This window comes from Simochromis diagramma, unplaced genomic scaffold (assembly GCF_900408965.1).
Source record: "Simochromis diagramma unplaced genomic scaffold, fSimDia1.1 OVJJ01000107.1, whole genome shotgun sequence".
Classification (NCBI taxonomy): Eukaryota; Metazoa; Chordata; class Actinopteri; order Cichliformes; family Cichlidae; genus Simochromis; species Simochromis diagramma.
In genome coordinates this window covers 8,288,101-8,312,902 of record NW_024387209.1, presented here as the reverse complement: position 1 = coordinate 8,312,902, position 24,802 = coordinate 8,288,101, and the positions used below count along the sequence as shown (strand labels likewise).

Here is a 24,802-nt window from a genome sequence, read left to right as displayed (position 1 = left end):
AGAGGGAAATAATATGTATAGGGATTAAAGATTATATCACGATGAGACACCTGGAAGTTGCGGTTTTCTTCTAATTTTGAAATGCACACAACAAAAGCAAGTTAAATAGATATATCTTTATTAGATTTAATTGCATCAGTTGTAAGATATATTTGGATACACGATGCTACAGCTAAAACAAACAAAATGTACAACATGATGAGGTAAATGCATCCTGTACAGAAACTGCCCTCCCTGAGCATGCCTTTAACACAACAAGCTCTAGTCCATGCAGTTACATTCACTTATTCGTCGTCTGTGCTTGTTGCTGTCCTGCAACTAAGCCATTACGAAATTGTAACATTCTACAGCAACATCCACAGAAACAAAAGCAACTAGCCCGAAAGTCACGTTGCACAACTAAGGCCCAGTCCTACCCGAGTCGTCAGCCTTATGTTCAGCAGGGTAGCAGTCAAGTGTGGCAGCACTCATCCAGCCCAATGACTGGTCGAATAGTGGCAGTCATCAAGCTCAATAACTGCCACTGGTCAAGAAGCTAATTCAAAGGGTGGGGGTCGTCATTAGAAGAGTAGCAGTCATCAAGCTTGATTGTAGGGTATCGTCCTCGAGCTTGATGACTGCTACTCTTTGATACCTAAAAGAAACTAAAATGGTAGACTATAACCAAAGAACAACTGTAATTGGGCCTTTTACACTGAGACAATAATGTATATAAAAAATATGTTAAACAGGCACCATAAAGGAAAGCAGCACAAATGTCTAATGTACCACTAAAGGGTCAAGAGGCCTCGTTAAATTACAGTCTTGATGTTAAAAAAGAAAGTTACAAAGTCACAAGTCAATGTAGAGAAATGTGTTCATTTCTAAAGCTGGAGTGCTGTTTTGATGATTTCAGTTTTCTAAAGGGAAAAACTTATCCAGCTTATCCACTGAGATTTTAATTACTTTGGCCTGAGGGGAAAAACCTTTTTTCTGCCTTTGAATCTGTTTTTAAAGACTCTGACTGGCCAATCAGAAACTTTACAGATTGAGTGCAGACTATTACCACGATCCAGACACTGAAATTGTGTGGGGAGAAAAAATTTAAATCAGCTTTAAACCAGAGTTATAAACCAGGCTCATAGTCCTAGGAGCAACTGATTGGCTGGTCAGTGTTCCTCAAGAGCTACAGCAGCGCAATTTAATTGTATGAGATCCCTCTTTGCAAAACGACAAAAAAAAAAAAAAAATCTTTTTGAAGCCCAGAGCATGTTTTCTAAAACCAAATCAAAGGGTTTCTTTTTATTGATTGTCACCTGTAATCAAACAAAAGTGTAAACACAAAAATTATAAAATCTGGAAGACAAGACACATGCAAAGACAGTTGTGTGGAAGCATGTTTCTGCTGCCCAGCTCCAGCAACAACCTTCAACATCATCGAGGTTAGAAACTTAAAGGCCCTGCTTTGATACAAATCACATCCATAAAAGTAAGCATGAAGCTACATCCTGCAGGCAGTTAGCTTAGGTTAAAATGGTGAAACAGCCATTTTTATTTTAAGTTCTGTTTCCAGAAATAAATATTCCACTCCTTTCCTCCATTGATGTGGAGGGCTTGCAATCATTTTACAGTTTAGTAGCTTGTAGTGAGTCTGGTTTTGGTGGGCACAATTTTTTGGTCCATAGTTAAAATACTTCTAAAAAATATGGATGAGATTTTCAATTCAGGATCTGTAAATAAGTTGTAGATGTTTTCCAAAATATGCAGGTAGCATGGATGTTAGTGCTACCCAGCTAACCGCAGAAATCTTCTTCAGGCATTGATGTAAATGAGCTGGGGCGTAATTTGCTGATTATGTGTGTTAAATTTTTTGCAATGAGTTGTAGTTAACGCACTTAGTGATTACACTGTCCATAAAGAGCACGGAGCAATTATCAACCTAATGGTCGCCATTTAGGCTACGGAGTGGGATGAGGCGTTTATCCATAGTAAACTGTTGTCTTCGGTGTGACTGCCATTTTGGAGGGATGCTGCTGTAGCGTCAGCCACATAGGCCTAGAGACCAGTCAGCAACCATCTGGCAACCACTGGATCACAAGGGAAAAATGTGTATTTCCACCAACCTAATGACAAGTGGCTGTTTGCAAAGAGGGGTACAGGACCAAAGACCTCTGTGATTGCCATTCCCTGGTCTTTATGCTAACCTAAGCTAACCGTCTGTTGGCTGTAGCTTCATATTGATCAGATACACTCGAGTGGTGTCACTTCTCTCATCATGACAACTGAGAAAAAAAGGAAAAAAAGCAAGTTGTTTCCTAAAACGTTAAACAATACTTATCTAAAAACGGACACGTTTGCCTTCTCCTGTAAAGCTGCACAAACCTAAAACTTAAGCTTCATTTTCATTTCTAATACAGAAGCGGATTCAGGGCCTCACTTATAAACTTCGAGCTTTTAATCTGTTGCATAATAATGACAATCTACCATCAGAAGATCCAGAAAACTAAACTTATAACAGCGAATGTGTTATAAACGAGGCCTCTGAGATCTACATTCAGCAAATTAAATATGTCTCATCAGTATTTACACAATGTTTGGATGGTGCTTCTCCGAGCGATGACAGTCTGTCGTGAAGGCCTCCCATTGGTACTCCAAGAGGAGGGGCGTTGCTTGTGGATCCAGGTGGGGTGGTGAGCATGCATTGAGTTGTTTATGGTCGTCTGCAACAAGAGGCAAATCTCTGAGATTGTCTTATATCCAGTTTATGTGTAAGTGATATATTTGTTAACCGCCCCCTGGTGGTAGCCATGTGTAAGACAAGCAAAGGAAATTATATTTCGTAAAATGGAAAACAGATTTTTGCACTCACAGGATTATGTTGCTGTTGTGGGTTCAGTTGTTATGAATATCAACACCTCCGGCTCTGATGGAGCTGCAGATCGGGGAGGACAGTGGATGATGTCCGGGCCGGATAGGCTTTGCTGAAAACACAAAAAAGGGAACATCTTGATCCATTGCCTGATTTATCTTTCTCCCAGGGGTCCATATTCAGGTCTGTTTTTTTATCCAGTGTTTTATTTTTTGTTTGTTTGTTTCAAGTTTAAACCAGCTCAGATATTTCAATTTTTCTGGTTGAAATATAGCTGGGATAGGCTCCAGCGCCCCCCGCGACCCTGGAAAGGATAAGCGGAAGCGACTGGATGGATGGATGGTTGAAATATCAACTGGAAAAGCTACTCTCAGAGGGATTGAATCCCTTTAGCGTAAAGATGGTTATTTAAACATATAGCAGTTATCTAGAAACACTATCACTCATTCGGAAATGTATTTGTGTCCAGGTTCAGCTACGGCGCTGGTGGCAGGTTTCACCCCTGTGTGAACTGGTCTTCTTTGTCCGACAGCTGTCACATGAGCACATCTATCTCAGTGAAATAATAAATGGAAGTAAAACCTCACCGATCTGTGCAGAGTATCCCCTCCTGGCCATGTTCTTGGCCCGCACAGCCTCTTTGATGCGGTCCACCTCCTGCTGGTAGCGCTTGCGGTCCCTCATGGCGTTCTCCTTGGCCTCCTTCAAGGCGTTCTCCAGCGCTTTGACTCGCTCGGCCGTGGCTCGCAGACGCTTCTCCAGCTTGGGCAGTTCGCAGCGAAGGTCTGCGTTGTCCCGGACCAGCTGAGGGCGGCGGCATGAAGTTACTGAGCATTATTTTATCGCACTGTATCTCACAGCGCTCAGCATTTCTGTTTTATAATATTTTTACGGATTCAGCCTCTGTATAGCAACCGTACCTGTTTGTGGACCTTAGTCAGCTGCTCCAAATTGTTCTCCAAGAATGAGATTTTCTGTTTCTGTGCAATGTTGCTGAGTCCCTCCTCACAGTCAAGCTCTGCACTCTTATAATAGAGGAAAATTACACCAAACTACATTAAACGACCAGTCGTATGTGTCAACAGTAAAAAGATCTACCTTCTTAACCCGTGCAGTGAGGTCCTGGACGAAGAGTTTGCGCAGGTTGTGCAGAGTTTGCAGCTCTTTGGCCTGAGTGAACAAGAAGGGAGTGAAAGCTGGAAGTTAGACCCACATAATAGTTCTGGGATTTACATTTTGCCAGAGGGTTCTTCCTTTTTAAAGTGAGTTCTTCCTCCCCACTATCGCCAAGTATTTGCTCATAGGGAATCATCAGACTGTTGGTTTTTTCCTTTTAATTCAGTTCAGTTGAATTCATTTGTATGTAAATACTCTTAAATTAAATTGAACTGAATTAAAGATGTCATCAGGTTTATTCTACCATCGGCCAAACCTAGGGTGAAACCTGAAAAAGCCATGGTCATGTGAAGTGGGTGTTTTGAACGGCACTTCAGATCAGCGCTTCGTAAGCTCAACACAGCATTGAAACATCAGTATCCAGCTTCCCATCCCTACTCAGGGTATTCAATTAAATTCTGTTCCATTTATACAGCATCAAATCACAGCCGTTTGAGGCTCGATCACTGAAACTCCCCTTTTTATGTAAATGTAAGAAAAAGAAGTGCACTTTTAAGAAATCTGTCTGCACGACTCTTTGGGATGAAGTTGTGAACAGCTGGATCAATGAGATGCACTATACTAACAACATTTCTTTAATCCTCTGACTTGCCTCCATTCTCATTAAATATATTACAAAGCACTGTTTTTGAGTAAGCCTGCATTGGTGCAGACTTCCAGCAGTTTCTTTGCTTTGCTATGTGACTAGACAGACATCTAAGGTTAGAACAGCTGTGACTTCAAAGGTGAGAGTGGTTATGGGGCCATCACTGAGTCTCACCACAGTCTCCTCCAGACCCTTCAGGTCCTCTCGGGCCTGCTCCCTTTGTTCATTCAGCAGCCTGTAGAGAAAACAGAGCAATAATCAAACCATGTGACACTTTTATTGTCTCAAATTAACTCTAAGATGCTTGTGTTCACCTACACGAGCCTCTCCAGCTTTGCATTCTTCTCCTGCTCCTCCGCCTGCAGTTTGTAGTAATCCGACATGAGTCGCTCCTGCTCCAGTAACAGCCCCTGATTTAGACTGAGAGGGAGAAAGTGTTTTAATAAATACGCTCTCTAGTTTCAGAAAATGTGGTTTGGAATCGAAGCATGTTTAGTTGGAGGCTCTAAAGTTGCAGGTTGAGGCCTTGAAAGTCACTTTCTAGTCATGTTAACTCTTCTTTTGAAGCAGAAGCCGACTTTGAGCCCAGATCTTTGATCGCTTTCAGGCAGCAGCTCCTTGCTCGCACTTGTTCTCTGAGCTGCTTCTTCTCCTCAGTAGTCCCCCTTTGAAGACAACCTGAGTGGAAATCCCTACTCTGAGGGCTGAGGGGAATATTAAAATGGGTATATGTGTGTATCTGCTCGTGGCCTGAGCTCGTCTGAAAAGATCAGGATTTGTGTAGAACGGTTTCAAATCTAAAACCTGAGCACATCTGTGGGTTTCCCTGTGATATCTCTCCCCTAATCTCCCATCGTCTCCCCCCTGCTGTGCTGTTACATCCTCAGAGTTGGTTTGTGTGCGTCAGTGTGTGCGTTTCCTGATGTTTTCTCACTCTCTGAGCTCGTCCAGCATCCTCTGTTTGTCTTCGATCTCATCCCGCAGGCGGCTGAGCTGCTTCTGATGAGCCTCCCTGTGGTTCTCCAGCTGCTCCTCCAGCGTTTTCTGAAGACATAAAAACACATTAGAGCTGAGGTTGGCAACATTATTCCCTCAGAGGACACTGAACAGAAACATGACGCACTAAAATAACCCTACGATAATCCCAAATCCATGATCCAAAATACAAGAGCTTCCTGTTAGAAGCTGCTTGTTTTTCTGGGTCAGTCTGGAGCACTTAAATACTGGATAAACCTATGACATGGACTGTGTTAGACTGTATTAGGTCTAACACTTTAAATCAGGCTACTTGGAAGGGTCTCAGCTACTAGTTAGCTAGTTAACAGTAACTAGTAGTTAACTACTAGTAGTTAACTACTAGTTACTGGATCTCCTGCCTTCAATCTGACCTGGAACATGAACAAATATGAACAAATGTCTTGAATCAACCCTCATGTCTTTACGCTTTACTTCCAAGCCGCCAGATTTTCTTTTTTTTCAATTGTTTTTGCAATTGAGAGCAATAGTTCTCAGGCTTTCTGAAGCTCTTTCAAAGGTTTTATTTGGACATTGGCTGCTTTTTCACTTATTTGCAGTCCAGTGCTTGTACCTGATCATCTTTAGAAGCATTTTTCCAGCTGCATTTCAGCCAGTGGTGGTGGAGACCTTGTTAAAATTATCAACTATGAAAACAGAGAAGTACCATCAGATTTTGATACACCATGCAAAATCATCTGGAAAGCATATGATTGTCAACAGCTTCATTTTTCAGCGTGACAATGATCTCAAACACATTGTTAATGCAGTAAAAACACACAGTGGAGCACTATCAGTCATGGATTGATCTCCCCAGAGCCCGGACCTCAACATTATTGAAGCAGTGCGGGATCATGTGGACAGAGAACAGAACAAAAGACAGAAAAATCCAAAGAAAAGCTTTGAATGTCCTTCAAGAAGCCTGGAGAACTATTCCTGAAGACTACTTAAAGAAACAACAAGAAAGCTGCCTAACAGAGTTCAGACTGTGCTGAACTCTGTTAGGTTCCAGATTTTAATATTTTGTAAAAATCAAAATCAATTTTGTGCTGTATTTTTTTACCTTGATGTCATCGTCTCCGCCCGCTCTGCCGATGTCCTCCTTCTCCTTTTCCTCGTGCATTTTCTCTAAAGACAGAATAATTGTGCTGTGTCAGAAACTGCAGCCAAATTTACTCACAAAGCTAAACTCTCAAACTTCAAACTGTGAGATATTTTACTGAAAGACAATTTAAATCAAGTCTGATGAAACAGACAAAAGACTTCCCACCGGGGGTCAAACCATAGACTCACAGACTCAAACACAACCAAAGACAAACCCTCACCTTCATAGCGTAGTTACTCAGCCCACCCTTTTTGTGAAATTCATCTTAATCGTAAAAAAAAAAAAACTCTGATGTGCAAGACTATATCACATCCATCGCCTGGATATGTCATAAGGTGACTGTCTTCTTCCACAAAAGCAAAAACCAAAGGTGGGCATCAAGACAGTGTAATGATGCTTGGAACGCATGAACACAGTGCACACACAATACACATGTGAAATTTGACTAATGTGGATGCAGGGGTTAAAGGTCAAAGGTTCAGAATGGCAGTTTAATGCACATTACTGGCAATTATTTCTTATGTGCTGCAGACTGACTGCATGGACACATTTGCTCAGTAATAATAAAATAATAAAATCCCACGGCCCACTTATACCTTCATGTGATGCGTTCATGGTACAGATGCAAATGAAGTCGTAGTTGTGATACTTCAGTGTCTAGCTAGTGATAGAGCAGCAGACAATAATAATCATTATCATCATTATTATTATTATTATTATTATTGAGTAATTATTTTCACCACACAGCACTGATGCACCTGATCATAAGGTCCCCCCGCCTGCCAGATCCCACTTTAGCCCCTGTGGTGATACTCAGACATAATATACTGGCCACTCGTGCTCAGAGCACCCTGCATGTTGTAAGATACAGTGTCGTTAAGTCCTAATCTATGTGATACTCCAGTGATGGATAAAGTTCAAATTAAAGACCTTCCAGTGCTTTCTTTGTGTGTAACTGAGGTATAAAGAAAACCTAAAAAACACACTGATTAAATAATGGTTATTGAATGAGTAACAACTAAAAGGATAAAGTGGTGTCTCATACATTAGAAACATCTTTTTCTTTGTTGTTTTGAGCTTTTCTTTTTTTCGGGGTGGGATGACATGTCAGCTGTGCTCATACTGCCTAACTGTATAAATGAGTCTGGGTTTTAGGAGTCTGTGGAGGTTTCTAGGACCGACCTTGAGCGTGCAGTTTGGCGAGCTCTTCGGTGAGAGCGTCCTGACTCTCCTCCAGCTGCCTTTTCTTCTGCTCCATGTTCTGCATGTAGTCGGTCAGAGACTTTATCTTGGCCTGATGCTGCAGGGACAGCAACACGTGACTGACACTCTACCAAACCCCAGGAGAACTCTGTTAGCGTGACGACGTCAGGTGACGCTTACCTGGGAGATGAGCAGCTGACAGGACACCAGCTCCTTCTCGTTCGCCTGAATCTTGCGGTGGGCATCGGCCTGGGCGCTCTCCAGCTGCTTGCTGCGGTTGACCAAAGACTTGACCTCGGACTTCATCTTGCTGATGTAGAGGCGAGCAACGGTAAAGTCCTCCTCCAGCGCCGAGCCGTTCCCCTTCATCTCTGAGCACTGAGAGGGAAGGAGGACGGGCCGGGTTAAAGGGTTATGTGTCTGTTTCGGGTAAGGTTGGTAAGGTTTTTGTCATGTGGACGTGGGTGCTCACCGCAGCCGTCTTGACATCGCTGGTGCCGATGATGGCGCCGATGTCACTGAGGTCTCTCAACAGAAGGTTGAGGACCTCGGCAGCACGCTTTCTCTGCAGGCCGTTTAGCTCCTGCAGCTGACTCACCTCCCTCTCAAGCACCGACAGCAGCGCCTGAGGATGTCGCCGCAAAGACAGCCTGTCAGCATGCCTCTGCATCGCTGCACTTCATGTGTAATCTAGTAGTATTCAGGAAAGTCACGACCCACCGTCTTGTGCTGCAGCTTCTCGGTCAGCTGCGCGTTGGCTTGGTTTCGCTCCTCCACCTCTTGGCTCTTCTGGTCGTAGTTAACTGCCAGCTCCTCCAGGGCCTGAAGCACCTCCTTCACCTCCTCCTTGGCTAGCTCGTTCTCCGTCTGCAGCCGGCACAGCTCCTCCTGGATCTTGTCATAGTCGCGTCGTGTTGACGCCAGCAGCTGCACAGATTTTTAAAAAAAACACGTGTCAGAGGAAATACGCAGGTATGCTCTATCATTACTATTAACCTGAGCTGGGAGACAAACCTCTTCTTGATCCATCATCTGCTCTTTGAGTTTCTCCGCCAGCTGACTGTGTTGGTTAATTTCGTCATCCTGTCAGCGGCAATAAAATATACAGAGTTTCAGGAATTGTTTAAATAACAAGGGCAGTATGTGTACATGTAATCCCTGTGAGCCCAAAGCTCAGGCTTCAGACTGATCGAACACTCTTGGCTCTGTGGTTCATCATATAGGTATATATCAGCCCTATGTCACATATATGGTGAACCACCTGCCATTCAAATCTATTTTTATGAGGGGCAGCCAATCAGAAGAAAGGGGGAGGAGCTAGAACACTTTGTTCCAGACAGAAGATGAATAAAACCCATCCTGAGATAGCTGTATGTGACATGTTTACAATAAACCAGCTTTAGCCTCGTCCTGTTGCTCACCTTGTCATCCAGCTGTTTGTACAGGTTCCTTACGTCCTCCTCGTACTTCCTCCTCTCGTCACCGGAGACGGAGACACCTCCTCCGGCTGGTAGCAGGTTGTCGATGATGGGAGTGTTGTCGTACGGCTCGCTGCTCCTCTGATCTTTAGAGCTCTGCTGCTCCTCCTCAGGAACGTTCTCCCCTGTGATAGGAACTCACTTGTTAGATATTCTACTCATGCATCCATTATATACACACACGTTAGTGTGACAACGTTTTAAACACTCTGATCGTGCCATATGTTGTGGTATGGTGTCACATCGAGTAGCACCATAGTTGTTACATCATGCCTCAGTGCGTCGCATCATATAATCTTAATTTTGTGGAAGAATTTTTAAATCACGATAAAAGTGTAAATACTGTAATAAGTGAAATAACTAAGCCTCAGTTTACGCATTTTGAAGTAACAAACCAGATGCTGATGCTCAAGCAGGCTTCATAAATGAAGTGGGAAGAAGGGTTCACCTCTCTGAAAAGAACACAGCAGCATAGCTTAGGGTCTGCAAAGATGCATCTGAACAAACCACAAATTCTTTTGGACGTTAGAGACTAAAGTGGAGACGTTTTACTGTAATGCACAAAACCAAATTAATCATCTGCAACGTGCGTGTAGGGTAGTAAATCCTGGCAGCAGTCCTTTAACATAAAAGGAACAATTGTTGCCTTGCAGTCAAGATAACACCAGGATACTGTAGTTTATCAAAGTAAATTAGATAAGTTATTATCAGATAATTAAAATAAACCTGATGTATTTCCTGAAACATCAGGTTTGGGGGCTGGCTACGTTTGTAAGCCAGCACACAACTTACTATTATTATTACTATTTTTACAATTCTGATGATTTTCCTTCAGGAGAAAACTGCATCAGTTATACTGCACTGAGTGAAATCATGCTGACTTCACCAGTGTTTGTGTGATTATTGATTTTCTAACTGTGGGTTCGGTGATAAAAGCCAGCAGCTAATGAGGAGATGGAGCCGAGGACAGACTGAAGGAGGCGGAGAGCTGCTTCCTTTTAAACAGCAGGGCAGGAAGCCAGCGGCTGACTCAAACCACAAACACTGTATCAACATGATGTGTGTGTATGTGTGTGTGAGAGCGCTGCATTTACATGTCAGGAGCTTTGGCTGCTGCAGCTGAGCTGATTTGATGCTAAGGAGGGGGAGTGTTATCAGCATCCACAGGGGAATTAAACATTAAAATGCAACAATGGCCACAGAAAGAAAGGGGGAGGAGGGGGGTGAAGGCAGGGAGGCATTAAAGCAAAGAAAGGACTGAGAGGAGGAGGAGGAGTGGTTACTATGCAACAGAAATGGGGGGGAAAAGGGCGAGGATGCTGTGAAGGAGACCCTGCAGTCTCAGCAGAGAGGGAGGAAGTGTGGTGGGGAAACACACACAGGCAGCGTGGCGTCCTTCATGGTGGGGTTATGCAGAATCTACAACATTCGGGCAGGACAAGGCGTGAGCCGATCAGACCCCACACATTATCACAGCGGCAGATTAATCTGAGCAGTAATTACATGTGATTTCCAGACGTCACAGACTGAGCATGTGCACACACAGCTACCTAAAAGAGCCTGTGCGGTTAATGACACTCGAGTTTCTCAGGCCGCCGCCCACTTTTTTTAAAAATTTCTGCTTGTTGGCATGCATGGAGAAAAAAACATTTTCTGTGTGTGTGTGTCACAGAGAGCATCTGACTCTCAAAGGTCAAAGGTCAAAGTCTCCTAAAAACAAAGTAGCAGCTACTAGTACACACCACTACTGCACTATTTAATCATCAGCAATTCATTTTAATCTCTGATAGCTTTAATAGGGGTTTTTTCTTCTCACTGTCACCAAATGCTTACTCACAGGGTGGGTGTCGTCTGACTGCTGAGGTTTTCTCTGTATTATTTTAGGGTCTTTATCTTACAGAATATAAAGTACCTTAAGGGAACTGTCGTTGTGATTTGGCGCTATATAAATAAAACTCATTTTAAATGAACGTTCAAACGGTTTTAGAAAAAAGAGAAGGCGAGTTTTACTGGAATATTCGGCGTATCACTGTATAGCAAAGCATTCACAAAGTCTGAACACAGAAAAATCAGCAACTCCTAGATTTTACTATGTGCATTTCACAGTTTGAGCTACAGCGGAAATTTAAATGGTTCATGTAAGATGAGAATTATTTTGTAATTTTACAGCCAAATATGACAAAAAGTCCAGACAGTCTGTAAGATACTCGGGTGATAAAGTGTCAAAGCTTTTCAACTTTTTGAAGCTGATGATGCTCCAGATTGGAGAGCAACAGCTCCTACAGACCAATCCAATCTCAGGAAAATAGTGTCACCACTCCTCAGGTCCTTCAGACCTCGGTGCACAGAGAAATAAGCAGACGAGCGGTGAACGAGTAGCCACGCTCTGCTAGGTATTCACATGTTAAGATGTAAGGAAAGGAGGCTGCTGATGATGTTCCACTTTGATTGCTTTCTGTGTTGTGAGTCATTACAAAACATCCATCCATTTTCCTCCATTTATCCAGAGTCAGGTCGCAGATTGCGCAGGTCTTTCCAGACGTCCTTTCCTCATCAACACCAGATGAAATATTTAATAACTCTAGTGACTTCTGGGTCTATCGAGGGTCTCTTCCCAGGTGGTACGTCTTCACCAGTTGGATGGGGTACTCTGATATCCCCTTATTGTGGTTGTTTCTCATGTTGAGACGTCTCAAATAGAACGTGTTGAGCACTTTTTTCCTGCCTGGTGTAAGTTCAGCCTTTAATTTTAAAGTCTGCCCAAAGTCCTTACAGGTCTGGGTAAACCAATCTATCAGGCTTTGGAGGTCCCACTGTGATACGAAATCATGGCACCTAAAGGATAATTCAGGGGTGTAGGGAAGGAGATGCCGAACAGCGTCAGCACGAGAACGTAACCTTGCTGGATCTCTAACACTAAGGAGGCAAGGCAGAGGAGCTTCTTCTTCTGTTCTCCACACCTCCTCTGGAGTTCTTGAAGGGTCGACGTGCCCAGAAGAACTCCAAAGAGAGGCGTCGAGGAGGCCACCAAACTACCTCTGGGGAGTCCAGCTTGTACCCACAACCCTGTTCTTTTAGTCACTACCCAGAGCTCATGGCCATCGGTGAGGGCTGGACCGTGGATCACTCGCCTGCTAAATCAAAAACTCTCTCTTGGCTCTGTCTTCACCACGACTGTCCATCCCACCCTTCGTCCACCTTCCCATCACACGTTCACAAAGCAGTTGCTGTAAAACTAGGGCCTCTTTATTAGCTTGGTAAACATCTCAGGCTGAGGTCTGTTAATCAGGACATCTGATGTGTAACTCTGTAATAAGTCCCACCAAGCAGCAACTGTGCAACAGAAGGTGGGTTCCCTTTGAAATATCATTTATTTAAAGGTATAGAAATGAGTGCACAGGAAGCAGAAAGGCAGCACGTTAACTATTCATAACTTACTGTGGAGCTGTACGATACAACAACGATGTATGTTTGTCACAAAAACCCAACATCCCACTGCGTAACCACTGATCAACACTCAGGAGCTCACAGCAGCTGTTTCCTTTAATCAGCCCTTGCAGGCCGCTTTAATCTCACCGTTTCTCCAGCGGTTGAGTTCAGCCTCCAGCCTCTGGATGATGCTCTTCAGGTTCTTGTTCTTCTCCTTCTCCTTCTCGTATTTCTTCTTCCACTCCTCGGCCGTCAGCTCCAGGTTCACAGACACTGTGTTCTTGATGGTCTTCGCTCTGAGCGGACACAGACAGTAAGCATTAGTCTTTTAATTAATCTCATCGTGCCTGATTGTTAGACTTCTTCTCTGGACTCTATTGACAGTTTGTTCCAGCTCATTGAGTTAATATAGTAATCAAATCAAAATACTGAGCTGAACTTTAAGTGTGGTTCATCTTACAGTAATGGACAGGGGTTAGATTGGGATTAAGTTTTAGGCATCAAATTCCGCCTTTATGTTCCACATTCATGTAACATCTATTAAAGTGTGTTTGATTCAGCTGCTTAAATCAAAGAAAACTAATAATCTGGTGACTTATTTGGGATTATTCCTGCTGCACAGCTACACAGGATCTCAGTCTTCCCCTGCCCACCAAATGTCAAGTTAACCCCTGATTACAATGATTAAAAGCAACATTTTCAGGTTTATTTTCCACTACTTAGTTTCTACTTCTTTAAAAATCATCTGCTGAAAACAAGAGCTTTCAGCAGAATTTGATCATCTGACCATGCAAGTTTGCAACATTCAGCATGATCATATGAAAGTAGCATCCAAGAGTTTACGCCTTTTTTCCCTTTTCCCTGCAGGTAAGCATGTTTTTGCTGTCTTAGTGGAAATAAAGCAACACATTTTACAGCTGTGTTTTCTACCTTTCCACCTAATACAGTCACTTCCACGTGCTACATGTGTGAGTCTGCTTTCTCCCAGAGGACCTCCGCCCCTCTCGATCTTTCCTCTCATGATGGAAATCTCCTAATTAATTGAATTTCCTCTTAGCCGAGGGCAGATGGTTGCACAGTAATCAGCCTCTGTGACACTGCTCAGTCTGAACTCACTGATCAAGGCTCAGTGGATTTCAGCTTGATTTTTAAAATAAATGATTACATCGCTGCTGTCGAGGATCTTTACAGACGCGTCACTTTTATGAAACTGTAACATCTAAAGAAGTGAAGCAGATGAATGAAATGTGCTTCAGAATGAAGTGTGAGGAAAAAAACTGTGTAGAAAATAGAAAATGTTCATTATTCTCAGTTTTACATGACGTGAAAACAAGAAGGCGGCAGTGTCGGAGTCTATAAATAAGAATAAACCCAGATGCACAGCGGGAATCTCAGAGCCATCTGTTTGCTAGTTTGCACCAAATGAGTCACCGTGTACCTTTGCAGATGGACTGGATACACTGATACTCTCCCACAAACACAAACAGCAACTCTGTGTTTGATTCAAAACTGACTTTAGCTTTTTCTTTTGTAATTGTTAAGTTTAAGTTAAGTAAGTTTTTCGTTTGCAGAAGTGCAAAAAATTCGTCTTATAGCCATTTGAGGATCCAGTTTCCTGCTTCGTAACAGCTGTATGTGAGGAAATGTTTATATAACCTGAGTCAGACTTTCTTGTCATTTTTAAGGTGGTCTCGAGCAACAGTTCTCCAGGCTTTCTGAATGTCTTTGGCTGCTTTTTAAACTAATTTTCAGGCTACATCCACATGTACCCGGGTATTTTTGAAAACGCCGATTTTTCTATGCGTTTGCACCTTTCGTCCACATGTAAACGGCGTTTTTGGTCACTGAAAACTGAGATTTTCCTGCCAGGGTGGAGATTTTCGAAAACTCAGTTTTTGCATTTAGGTGTGGACGAGGAAAACAGAGAAAACGCAGGTCAAAGGTGTGCGCCTTTTTTGACGTCACACTGTGCGCCACGTTATTGTTTCGGTGAAATGAATTTCTACAATGGCGGACTTAGACAAAATACTGTTAATTGTACTCTCTGTAGTGTTTACATGCTTACATATACACACACAGTTTCTGTCCCTCCACACATAGTACTCAGCTCTGCTTCTATGCGCCATCTTTGTTTACTCTTTCCCACCCAGGCTTCTAGACTTCTGATTGGCCAACATTTCTACACAGTTAGGAATATATCGCCACTGATTGCTTTGGCACGTTCCTAGCAGCGTTTTCCTTCGTTTTTGCGTTTACGTGTGGACGGGATTTTTTTTTAAACGAAAACGGAAAATCTCCGTTTACAAAAATACCCGTGTACGTGTGGACGTAGCCTCAGTCTAATCATAATTTGCTCCAATTTCTTTGGTTGAATCTGTGAAAAATACCAAAGATAACACAGTCTGACAGACATAAACTAGTATTTTTGGACCAACAAGGTGATTTCCAGAGAGCTATTAGCTAAAAACTTGACATATATGAGCAGTATGTGCAGTGTGGCCTTAAAAAATTTGAGGAAACTGGACAAAGAAGAAGTGGGACAAAAAGTATCTGAAAGTATGTGGCGGATGTGGTTCCACTGCATAGGAGTAGTGGTGCAGTGGGTTCGGGGAGCAGTACCAGGGAAGGGGCAGGGTAGTTGGAGGTCTTTGATGAACATAGCTATGAAGGAGGAAACTTTTTTTGTGTTTCTCTTCCTCTGTTAAAAATATGAGGTGGTTGTGGTTACTTCAGATGAAACTGTATATGGTGGTACGTAAAATCTTAGCTGTTTAAAGGATGAAAGACTCGTTTTTAAAATTTCTGTTGTTTTTTTTTATGCATTAATTATGGAAAAAATGGAAAAAAGAAAGTAAAAAACATTGCCCCGTTTTGGCACTGAGTACATTAGACAGAAGAGCTCGCAGATACCTCTGTCCAAACATGAGCGTGGACTTGGTCTCGGCCTCGTTGTAGATGGACGGTGAGCAGCAGATGATGATGGTGGTGCGACAGTTCCCTCCCAAAGAGTCCTGCAGGATCCGAGTCATCTTACTGTCTCTGTACGGCACGTGGGTTTTCTGAAGAAAAGAAAATACAGCTGTGCTGAGGTTTTCTAATATTTCATACTTCTTCACTTACATAAGAAACAGAACTGGGATGGACTTACGGTGCCCTCAGCCAGAGCTGAGATGACGTTTCCCAGCGCTGAGAGAGATTTGTTGATGTTCTTTGCCTCATCCAGCACCGCCCCCTCAGCTCCCGTCTTGCTCACCTGACCAAACAGCGATCGAGCAGGTTATCCATCAGCTTTACAGCTCAGGAAAGTCTCGAAGCAAACCCTAACGACACGTTTCTGATCTCGCTTGGACCAACCTTCTCGCTGCCAGCCAGGTCGACCAGGTAGAGCTTCCCAGACAGCTTCTTCTCCGTCTCTACATTTTCCTGCTTTATGTTGATGAGGAAGATGCTGTGGCTGCGAGAGCTGTGCTCGTTCATGTCTACAAAATTAAGCAAAAAATCATTACAACCGCAGAAAAGAAACCAGAAAAGGCTTTTTATCTTCTTTTAAGATTTCAGGTGAAATTAAAACATTTAAATCTAGATATTGAGGTGTTTCTGCCTCCTTAAGAAGTTTCAGGAGCTGTGCTAAAATCCTGACTTTTAGGGCTTTGCCGCTGACTTGATGGATATTAAGAGGTTAAAGGACCTTTTGTGTTTATTCTGGGACTCCATACAAATAGTTTTGAACAATTCCCAGCTTCTAACGAAGCAGATTGGCTGCCCTGTTGACTTTAAGTGCCACCTCCTCCCACCACCTCAGTTCGAAATGACTAATGATAGAAGATGAGTCAGCCTGCAGGGATGAGCAGAGCAGACGTGTCCATCAACACAAAGGAAGAAGGTCATCATCGACTTCAGGGAGAAACTGCCCCTACCCTCCTCAATATTAAAGGTGACTGTATGGCGAAGGTTTCCTCTTTCAAATTATGGGGCCTTATATCACTGTGGACCTCTCCTGGTCAGAAGACACAGTTACAGTGCTGAGGAAGGCCCAACAGTGACTCCACCTCCTGTAGAGTTTCTCGGGAGGAACAAACTGGAGGTGAAGCAGCTGCTGATGCTGTACAGCTCCACCACAGAGAGCCTGTGTGGATAGACCAGCTGCTCTACAGTGTGAACCAAAATCTGAGGAATGTCTCAGCAACTTGTCGAATCTATGACGATTCACGACAGCTCTGAAGGCAACAGAAGGTCCCAACATGATACAGGCAAGGTGTATCTAATAAAGTGGTCAGTGAGTGTAGAAATGAATACCAGGAAACCTTTTAAAAATGTGCCGCTTTTGAAGCAAACACATAAAAATACGTACTGGTCACTGCTACATGCCGATTGGATTTGCCCTCATCGATGACGTCCATCACCTCCTCTGGACTGGACACAAAACGGTCAGTGCAGCCCTGAAAAGGAGAATCATGACCTGCAGCAGCCAGTGTGGACATGAGCATCGATTACAGGATAAAGAAAAGACCGAAAAATCGCAGTTTTAAGGTTTTTAGGTGTAGTAAACCTGCACAGACGACTAAAACGGTAACTGAATCATTCGTTCATCTAAAATTAAACATTCGCTGAGTTGAAGCTCCAGCTCAGGCACACGGGGAGATTAAATATATAAACCTCTTCACTTCTTAACAAATGAAAAGCTAAACCTGCAGGATCCTCATGCAGGAAACACATGACTGTGTCACAGCTCTCGCTCAGCTCACAAACCTTCACATAGGGCACTCTGTTCTTGTCTTCGTGGACGGAGAGGTTTGTCTTTGACACTTCAGACAGAAAAAAGATCATCCAAATCACATCACGGTGCTTTTAAAAGTCACAGTTTAAGAAAAACAGACTGCTGAGTGCTTCAGATAAACAGCCTCTCTTACCGTCCAGCAGGTCTCGGATCTTGTCCAAGTAGATTTCAAAATAAGAGACCTGCATAGAGAAACGCATCTGTCTCACAAATCTAAAAACTTTTAATTCATTGCCATGAACATGAATTCATCTTCCTCAGTTTGTCAGATTTAAGGTCTTTACTGCACCGTAAACTCAATCATTTACCTTTTATTTCACATAAAACATTTTTGGGTTGTGTGTGTGCTTTTCCTTTCACAGACTTTGTTAACAAACATCTCAGAGACGGCCACAGGCTGCAGGTCTCCAGTGCAGGGGCTCACACCTGACATTTAGTTCATTTTTCAGGAGGTAAACTGTGAATGACTCCTGTTCTCACCTTGATGTGGAACTCGAGGTTCTCGTCCATCGAGTAGATGTGGTCGAAGATGTCGCGGGCGATGCGAGGGATGATTCCCATCAGCTGCGGGTCATGCAGTTTGCCCTGAACACAACAACAGTCATGTGTTATACTACAGAGATGCAGTTTTTGCAGTCTTTTTCTCTCTTTGACCATTTTGTGTGTAATGTGGCTCTTTAATGCTGCCATATGTTGGGGGTGGTAAATACATTAGAGGGTTTCCTAGGCAACTGGAGCCTGGAACGTCCGCTGGTGACCAACAAATGGTGACTATTTTCTCTTTCTCGTTTCTCTTTCCTCTTAACTCCCCAAACAGCTCCAGCATGTTGCCGTGTTTCTTCCTGTTATAAACGGCGGGTTATTTTTACCCACAGTCCCCAACTGCTTGCTCACAGAGGATGTTGCGATATAAAGCATGTTGAGTTGACTGTTGTCATGACCTTGTGCTATATGATTTAAACTGATTTTCATTGTTTCAAAGAAAGTGCATCCTCTGTCAGGTCTAAGGTTTCACGTAGCAGGACAGTTTACATTTTACTCTAGAATATTTTGGTATCGAGACGAATTCATGGTTGACTCAATGGCTGCAAGGTGCCCAGGTCCTGTGGCTGCAAAGCCCAATTTTAAAGCCTTTTTAAATGAAGAAATTTTAAAAAGAACATCTGGGTTCAGAAGTGGACTTAAAAGTTTGACTTAAAGAGGGTGAAGCAGAGATCAGATCAGAGAATTAAAACCAGGCTTGAGGATTAGACTCCGAGCTGAAGTTACACTGGTGACATGTCGAAATGACGAAGAGCTCCTCTGACCATTTTCTACTAATAATCATTCAATTTCACTCCTTTAAAACACACGCTGAGTTGGACGTGATGATTAAAGGCTTTTCCAAGATGTTAACCTTACCAGCTTTTGATTCCTTGAATCCTACCCCTCGCACGAGCCTGAGTGGGTTTCCTGTTGGCAGTAAGCCTGTTACACAACGCCCGCTGTGCTCTAATCCGCCAACTGTTTGAAAGTTCCAAATAAAAGTCACCGCACGTCTTTACACAAAGGGCTTTAGAGAGTATTTGCTGTCACTTTGATAGTCTTTAGTCACCTTTATGTAAAAAAGCTGTAACTTCAAAGGAATGAAACCCCTCTGCAGCTGACATCTGGTCACTAGGGTTTAAGAGCACACATGATCTAATGAGCGTCTCACCTCCATGGTGTGGGTCTTCCCGGAGGACGTCTGCCCGTAGGCGAAGATGGTCCCATTGTAGCCGCCCAGCACATCTGGAGTAACACAAAGACACAAAAGTGCAACAACACAGTCAGACACAGTCAGACACAGTCCAGCCCGCTTCTCCGGTAATTGAGCACTAAACCTTCACAGCTATAAACACTAGCGCATCCATCTACTGATGCTACCTGCAGAGATTTTTCAGAGGTTATACTAGAAACCAGTAACTGTACGCTGGGTTGAAGGACATTTCAACTCCTAAAATGCATCTAGAGGAGAGAGGAGGCTGGGGGAGAAGGACGCACAGGTGTGTCCTGTGCAGAAGTGCTTTTACCTTCAGTGTATAGGAGGTGTGGCGTGATCAGGATGGACAGGATTAGAAATGATCAGGGGGACAGCTCGGGGTTTGGAGACAAAGTTAGAGAGGTAAGTGAAGGTTTGAGCATGTGCAGAAGAGGGACAACCCATATGATAGACGAAGGATGTTAAAGATGGAGCTGCCAGGCAGGAATGGAAGAAGAAAATTCATGGATTCGTGGCATACAGCTGGAACATATAAACCCTGGTGCGAGGAGACATTTTTAAATAGCTGGCCTATGAATACAACTCTAACATATTACATGTACATATGCATACAATATCTAATAGTAATGATGTAGTTTTACTGCCTAAAAATTAATGTCGGCCCCTCAAAACTCCAGCATCAGCCCTGCTGCTCTGGGAAACACTCATTTCCATGGCTCCATTATGTAAAGCAACAATGAAAAAGGATGAAGAGCAGATTAAGTCTGTGTGCAGATGTTCGATAGATGACGGTTACATAAAGAGCTGTGCTTCCTCAGTTTAAAGCTTCTTACCTTTCACTATCTGCTTGGCACACTGGTCGTACACTTGCTCCTGCGTCGTGTTGGGAGGCAGCACGCGGTCGAACACGTACGGTTTGCCCTGATTCACAATGACAAAGACAAAAACACACAGCGACAGGCTTCAGAGTCATCGCAGCCCCGAACACAGCTGTTCCCAGTCGCCCGTGATATTTAAAACATGATTCACGAAACTGTATCAATAATGCAGATATACTGTTAGAAATAACCAGATAAGGGGGTTTGGCACGAAGATTCAAACACTCTGGGAAAAGGATGCAAACATGGATACAAAGACCGCCTACTTGTTTTGCTTTATTTTGAATTCTTTGTGAATGTACACCCACCAGTCACTTCATTAGGTACACTCGTTTAACTGCTCGTTAGCTCAAATATTTAAGAGTCTCTGATGAGTCTCAATTTCTGCTGCAGCATTCAGATGGTAGGGTGACAATCTGAAAGCATGGATCCAACCTGCCATTGTATCAGCGCTTCACTCCACCGATGGTGGCGTAATGGTGTGGGCGGATATTTTCTTGGCACACTTTTGAACGATGTTTCCAACAACATGTTGAATCTGTGCCATGAAGAATTAAAGCAGCTCTTAAGGAAAAACGAGGAAGGTGTACCTAATAAAGTGTCTGTTGAGTGAATGAGTTTGGGCTTCTTTTGAGGTTTTATTGTCGTTCCTGGTGTCGTTGGATTTCTGGGTTCCTGTGTTCTATGCTTTCTTTACTGTAGCCTTTATTTCCTGCATCACGTCTTTGAATCGAGTGGTGATTTTTCACTTTTGGATGTCGTGTTTCTGTCAATAAGCTTCCACAGTGTTTCCCCAGCTGTTCCTCCCTGAGTCTTCCTCTCATTTATATACTTATACATATATATAAGTATAAGTATATACTCCAATCAAAATGCTGATGGAGTTAATTCTATACCTGCTGCAAAGGACAAAGAAACTGAACTTCTCCAGTTTATGGACAAAAAAAGATGGTACTTGTAGCTGCCTCATTAGAGGATGTTTCTGTGGACATGCGTGATTGGTTGCTTTGGATTTTGGATTCAGAGCTTTAACCTATCAGTTTTCATCCTCCCTCTCTTTATCGGTGCAGCTCGAAAATGGGTGAAGCTGGGCCAGAAATCTCTACCATTTCTTCAAAATGCTCCAGTAACTGCCATCCATCATTCATCCAGCTCCTGACTCCTGCTCTAAGGGGAAAAGCCTCATTCCCGCTGCAAAAACGCCACCCTCAGCACTTGGAGGCAGCGGCAGCAGCACTCCGAGCCCCCAAAATACAGCAGAGAAACCCCTGACACAGACAGTATCCGGGTGTGTTTGTCGGTAATGTGCTTCTGCTCTGCTGATTGATGGCACGAGGCGGCGGTGCGCAAGTTTGTCCTGACAGAGGAGAAAGTGTTGCTGGGCGATTAAAGCAACTGCACGGATAACGGAGGGCTGCTGATGGAGGTGACACATCTTCGTCTTCAGTCACCCTCTCTCTGCAGCAGATTTTACAGAAAAATTCACCTTTTTTTTAAGATGGTAGGGTCACAGAGAAAGCACAAATCTGATGTAATCTGATGTAAAAAGAAAAACTATCCATTTATGCACAAATAAATAAGAATGAAGTACCATGAGGTGCAGGCTCATTAAGAATAAAAAGAACATGTTTTCAGAGGTCCTGTACAAAATAAACACGGGCGTTTCTGAAGCGTCAGAGCATCAGGTGATTGAGGTCGGATCCTTTTAATAAGAGATCTGAACTGTTCAAAAATATTGAGGGAACACATGATCATCACAGCATGACTCGCAGTAAGTTAAACTCCAGGGATACCACTGTGCCTTGTAAGGAAGCAGAAACCAGTGTGGGTCCATTTCAGCAGTGACAGCAGGTGCAATGGAGAGACCGATTCACCCCAGGTTGCACAGGTTGTCCAACTCCTCCACCGAAGAGTTTTTGAACCAGTCTCCAGAGTGTGGAGGTAAGACGGACAGTGCTGAAGAAGCAAGGGGAGCGCTGCCAGAGCCCTACGAAATGACCCCCACCTTGCTCCTCGACTACATGTTTCAACCACAAACTGTCGGAAACAGACTCTGTGAGGGTAGCGCGAGGCCCTGACATCCTGTAGTGGGACGTGTGCTCACAGCCCAGCGTCGTGCAGCTCCAATGAACGAGCAGGTCCACCTGTGAGACCTTTAGAAATGAGAGCAGACTCATACTGAGCACGTGCGACAGACGTGGAGATGCCTGCAACACCATGCAGCAGGACCGGTTTGGCAGTGGGTCAGTGACCTTCATCACCTGCATGAGGTTAGGTTGTGACACTAATTCACCCTGCCACTAATGAAGTAATTGTTCTGTAATTAAATGGAATTTCAGTGTATTTTATTTATAATTATTATGCAATTACATTTACCTACAAATACTTAAAGGTGATAATTATTCTGTAATTACCACGTTATTCTCTGGCAATTTAACAGAAATGCCAAGAATATTTGCCCACCTTATATCATAAGTATGCTGTACTTTTTGAGGGGCAGGCCATATCATGCATATTATACTATATATTATATTACACAGTACTTATATTCACTTAAAAGTACTTACATTTACAAATTACTCATGCAGTACTTAAATAGACTCAAAAGTAAAAATGACTGATGCGATAATTACATTTACTTAAAAGTACGAAAAATTACTTACGCAGCATTTAAAAGAACTTAACATTACTCACATAGTACTAAATTTACTTAGTTTTTCCTGTAAAAACCTGATTTGATACACATGTATTCTAATGTGCCTACCTTTAAATATTGGTCTGTAAATAAAATTATACTATAATTTCTAATAACATACTGAATCACACACTTAGCAGCAGGCTGTATTATAAAGTGGCTTTTGAAGGAGGCAGTGTCTATGCTGGCTTACGTCTGGCTTTATATACAGTATAGGCCTATCGACATGTAGGACCAGTAGACTCCCAGCTGTCATTGGTCTTTTAAATACCTCACTATGTATTTATTTGTGTGTGATTTCTGCTGACTGTATAACAAATAAAAATATCCTTGATTGTCTGCAGAGGAGGGCCATAAAGTCCCCCACATGCACCCACATCAGGCCTAATACTGGTGCAGTAGGCCTAGGATTCCTACTGATGGGTGTAGGCACTTCCCACAGAGCTGAATCCAACTGAGAGCCACTGAGATGTTACATATGAGTGCATCAGACAGTTTTGATCAGTTATAATAACATAAGTAACATCATACAGGTGTAAAGAGGCAGTCTTTATAGTAAGTAAATATTTCCAAGCTGCTGTAATGCTCCTCTGTACCACCAAAGACTTACTGCGTATTTGGCATTAGGTAGAGGTGGGTGGATGGATCCATATATCGACAGTATCGATACCAACGCTAGTATTGGCGCCAGATCGATACTAGCGCAATAGGATGCTCCTCTGTTGCTTCTATCTTCTAAGTTCAGTATGAAGCCTACTGATTCATATTAAATTATTTATACATATTTTTTGTGAAAACGAAACAAAAAAACCCAAAAAACCTCAAACATGCACTATGAAAAATGTCTTAACCTTTTTTATTTCTATTTTTTTTATAGCCCATAGTACATATAGTACAAAATGTTTAAGTTAAAACAGTATCGATATTAGTATCGGTAATACTGGCCCTGTATTGATTTGGTATCGATCACAACGAAATTTGCAGTATGGCTCAGCACTCGTGTCTGGTCTGCAGGTGTCTTTTCCTTTAAATCACTGGGCGCGCACACATACGCGCGCACACATACACAGGTAAACAGCATTGAGGTGACAGCAGTGAGTGTGCAGACTTGCCGTTATGACCACGGTGTCGTCCTCTTTGAACTTGGGGATGTATTTGTCTCCTCGGGTAATTTCGGCCTCGTTCAGGGGCCTGAAGCGGCACATCACTCTCACCCCGCACTCCGCCGCGTCTGCCATGGCTTCTGCTGCTCCTACCAATGTTTACACCGCCCCCTCTGTCCGGTGGTGCCCAAAGGGAGGTTTAGGGACCTCCAGTGGGGCCTGGTCGGTTTAGTCTGCTTCCCTCTGTAGCTAGTCGAGAATTTTCCTGTTCTAAAGAAGGAGTGTCACATCTGTGTTCAGAGGAATTCAGCAGTAGGAAAGTTCCTCCAGCTTTTTAGCCGATGCGCAGGGCGTCCTTCATCTGAGCCTCCTCCGCTGCGCCATGGCCAAAGCGGACAAACCGCAGTGCTGCGTCTCGGATTGGAGCTCGGACTGCGGTGGAGCTTACAGGCCTCCTCGCCCCGCGGCTGTGGCATCGACAGCCGCGCGGAAACGTGGCGTTTTTACTAGGTTGTCAACGGCGGAGGAGGACTGCGCGGGGAGCTGTCCGCTCTGCAGAGACACCGAGTCCGGGGAGGGTGTGCGCGCACACAACCGCATCGTCCTTTACCGGTGATCGGGGCGCGCGCTCGCACGATTTCGCGGCGCGTGCCTTCACCTCACATCAGCACCACCATCACTGAGTTAGTCACATGCACGAGCACTCAACCTGCTCTAATTTTCTATGAATCTTCATATTTCTTCATATTTAAATCAACAGTTTATTGTA

General features: G+C 43.4%; 1 protein-coding gene across 1 annotated transcript; it reads right to left on the bottom strand.

Annotated features, from left to right (window-relative positions):
• Positions 1–101: 101 nt before the first annotated feature.
• Positions 102–24,657, bottom strand: LOC120746058 (kinesin heavy chain-like). The gene is made up of 26 exons (XM_040051265.1): positions 24,043–24,657; positions 20,191–20,278; positions 19,313–19,386; positions 18,097–18,201; positions 17,750–17,798; positions 17,589–17,644; positions 17,191–17,278; positions 16,194–16,318; positions 15,988–16,092; positions 15,750–15,898; positions 12,987–13,135; positions 9,354–9,535; positions 8,947–9,015; positions 8,653–8,859; positions 8,405–8,557; positions 8,113–8,310; positions 7,912–8,029; positions 6,688–6,752; positions 5,545–5,654; positions 4,929–5,030; positions 4,785–4,845; positions 3,947–4,018; positions 3,769–3,873; positions 3,436–3,652; positions 2,849–2,960; positions 102–2,699 (listed from the first exon to the last, which is right to left on the bottom strand). Exons 1-25 carry the CDS (start codon positions 24,166–24,168, stop codon positions 2,872–2,874), a joined length of 2,862 nt encoding a protein of 953 aa, XP_039907199.1. The 5' UTR covers positions 24,169–24,657; the 3' UTR covers positions 102–2,699; positions 2,849–2,871.
• Positions 24,658–24,802: the final 145 nt, after the last annotated feature.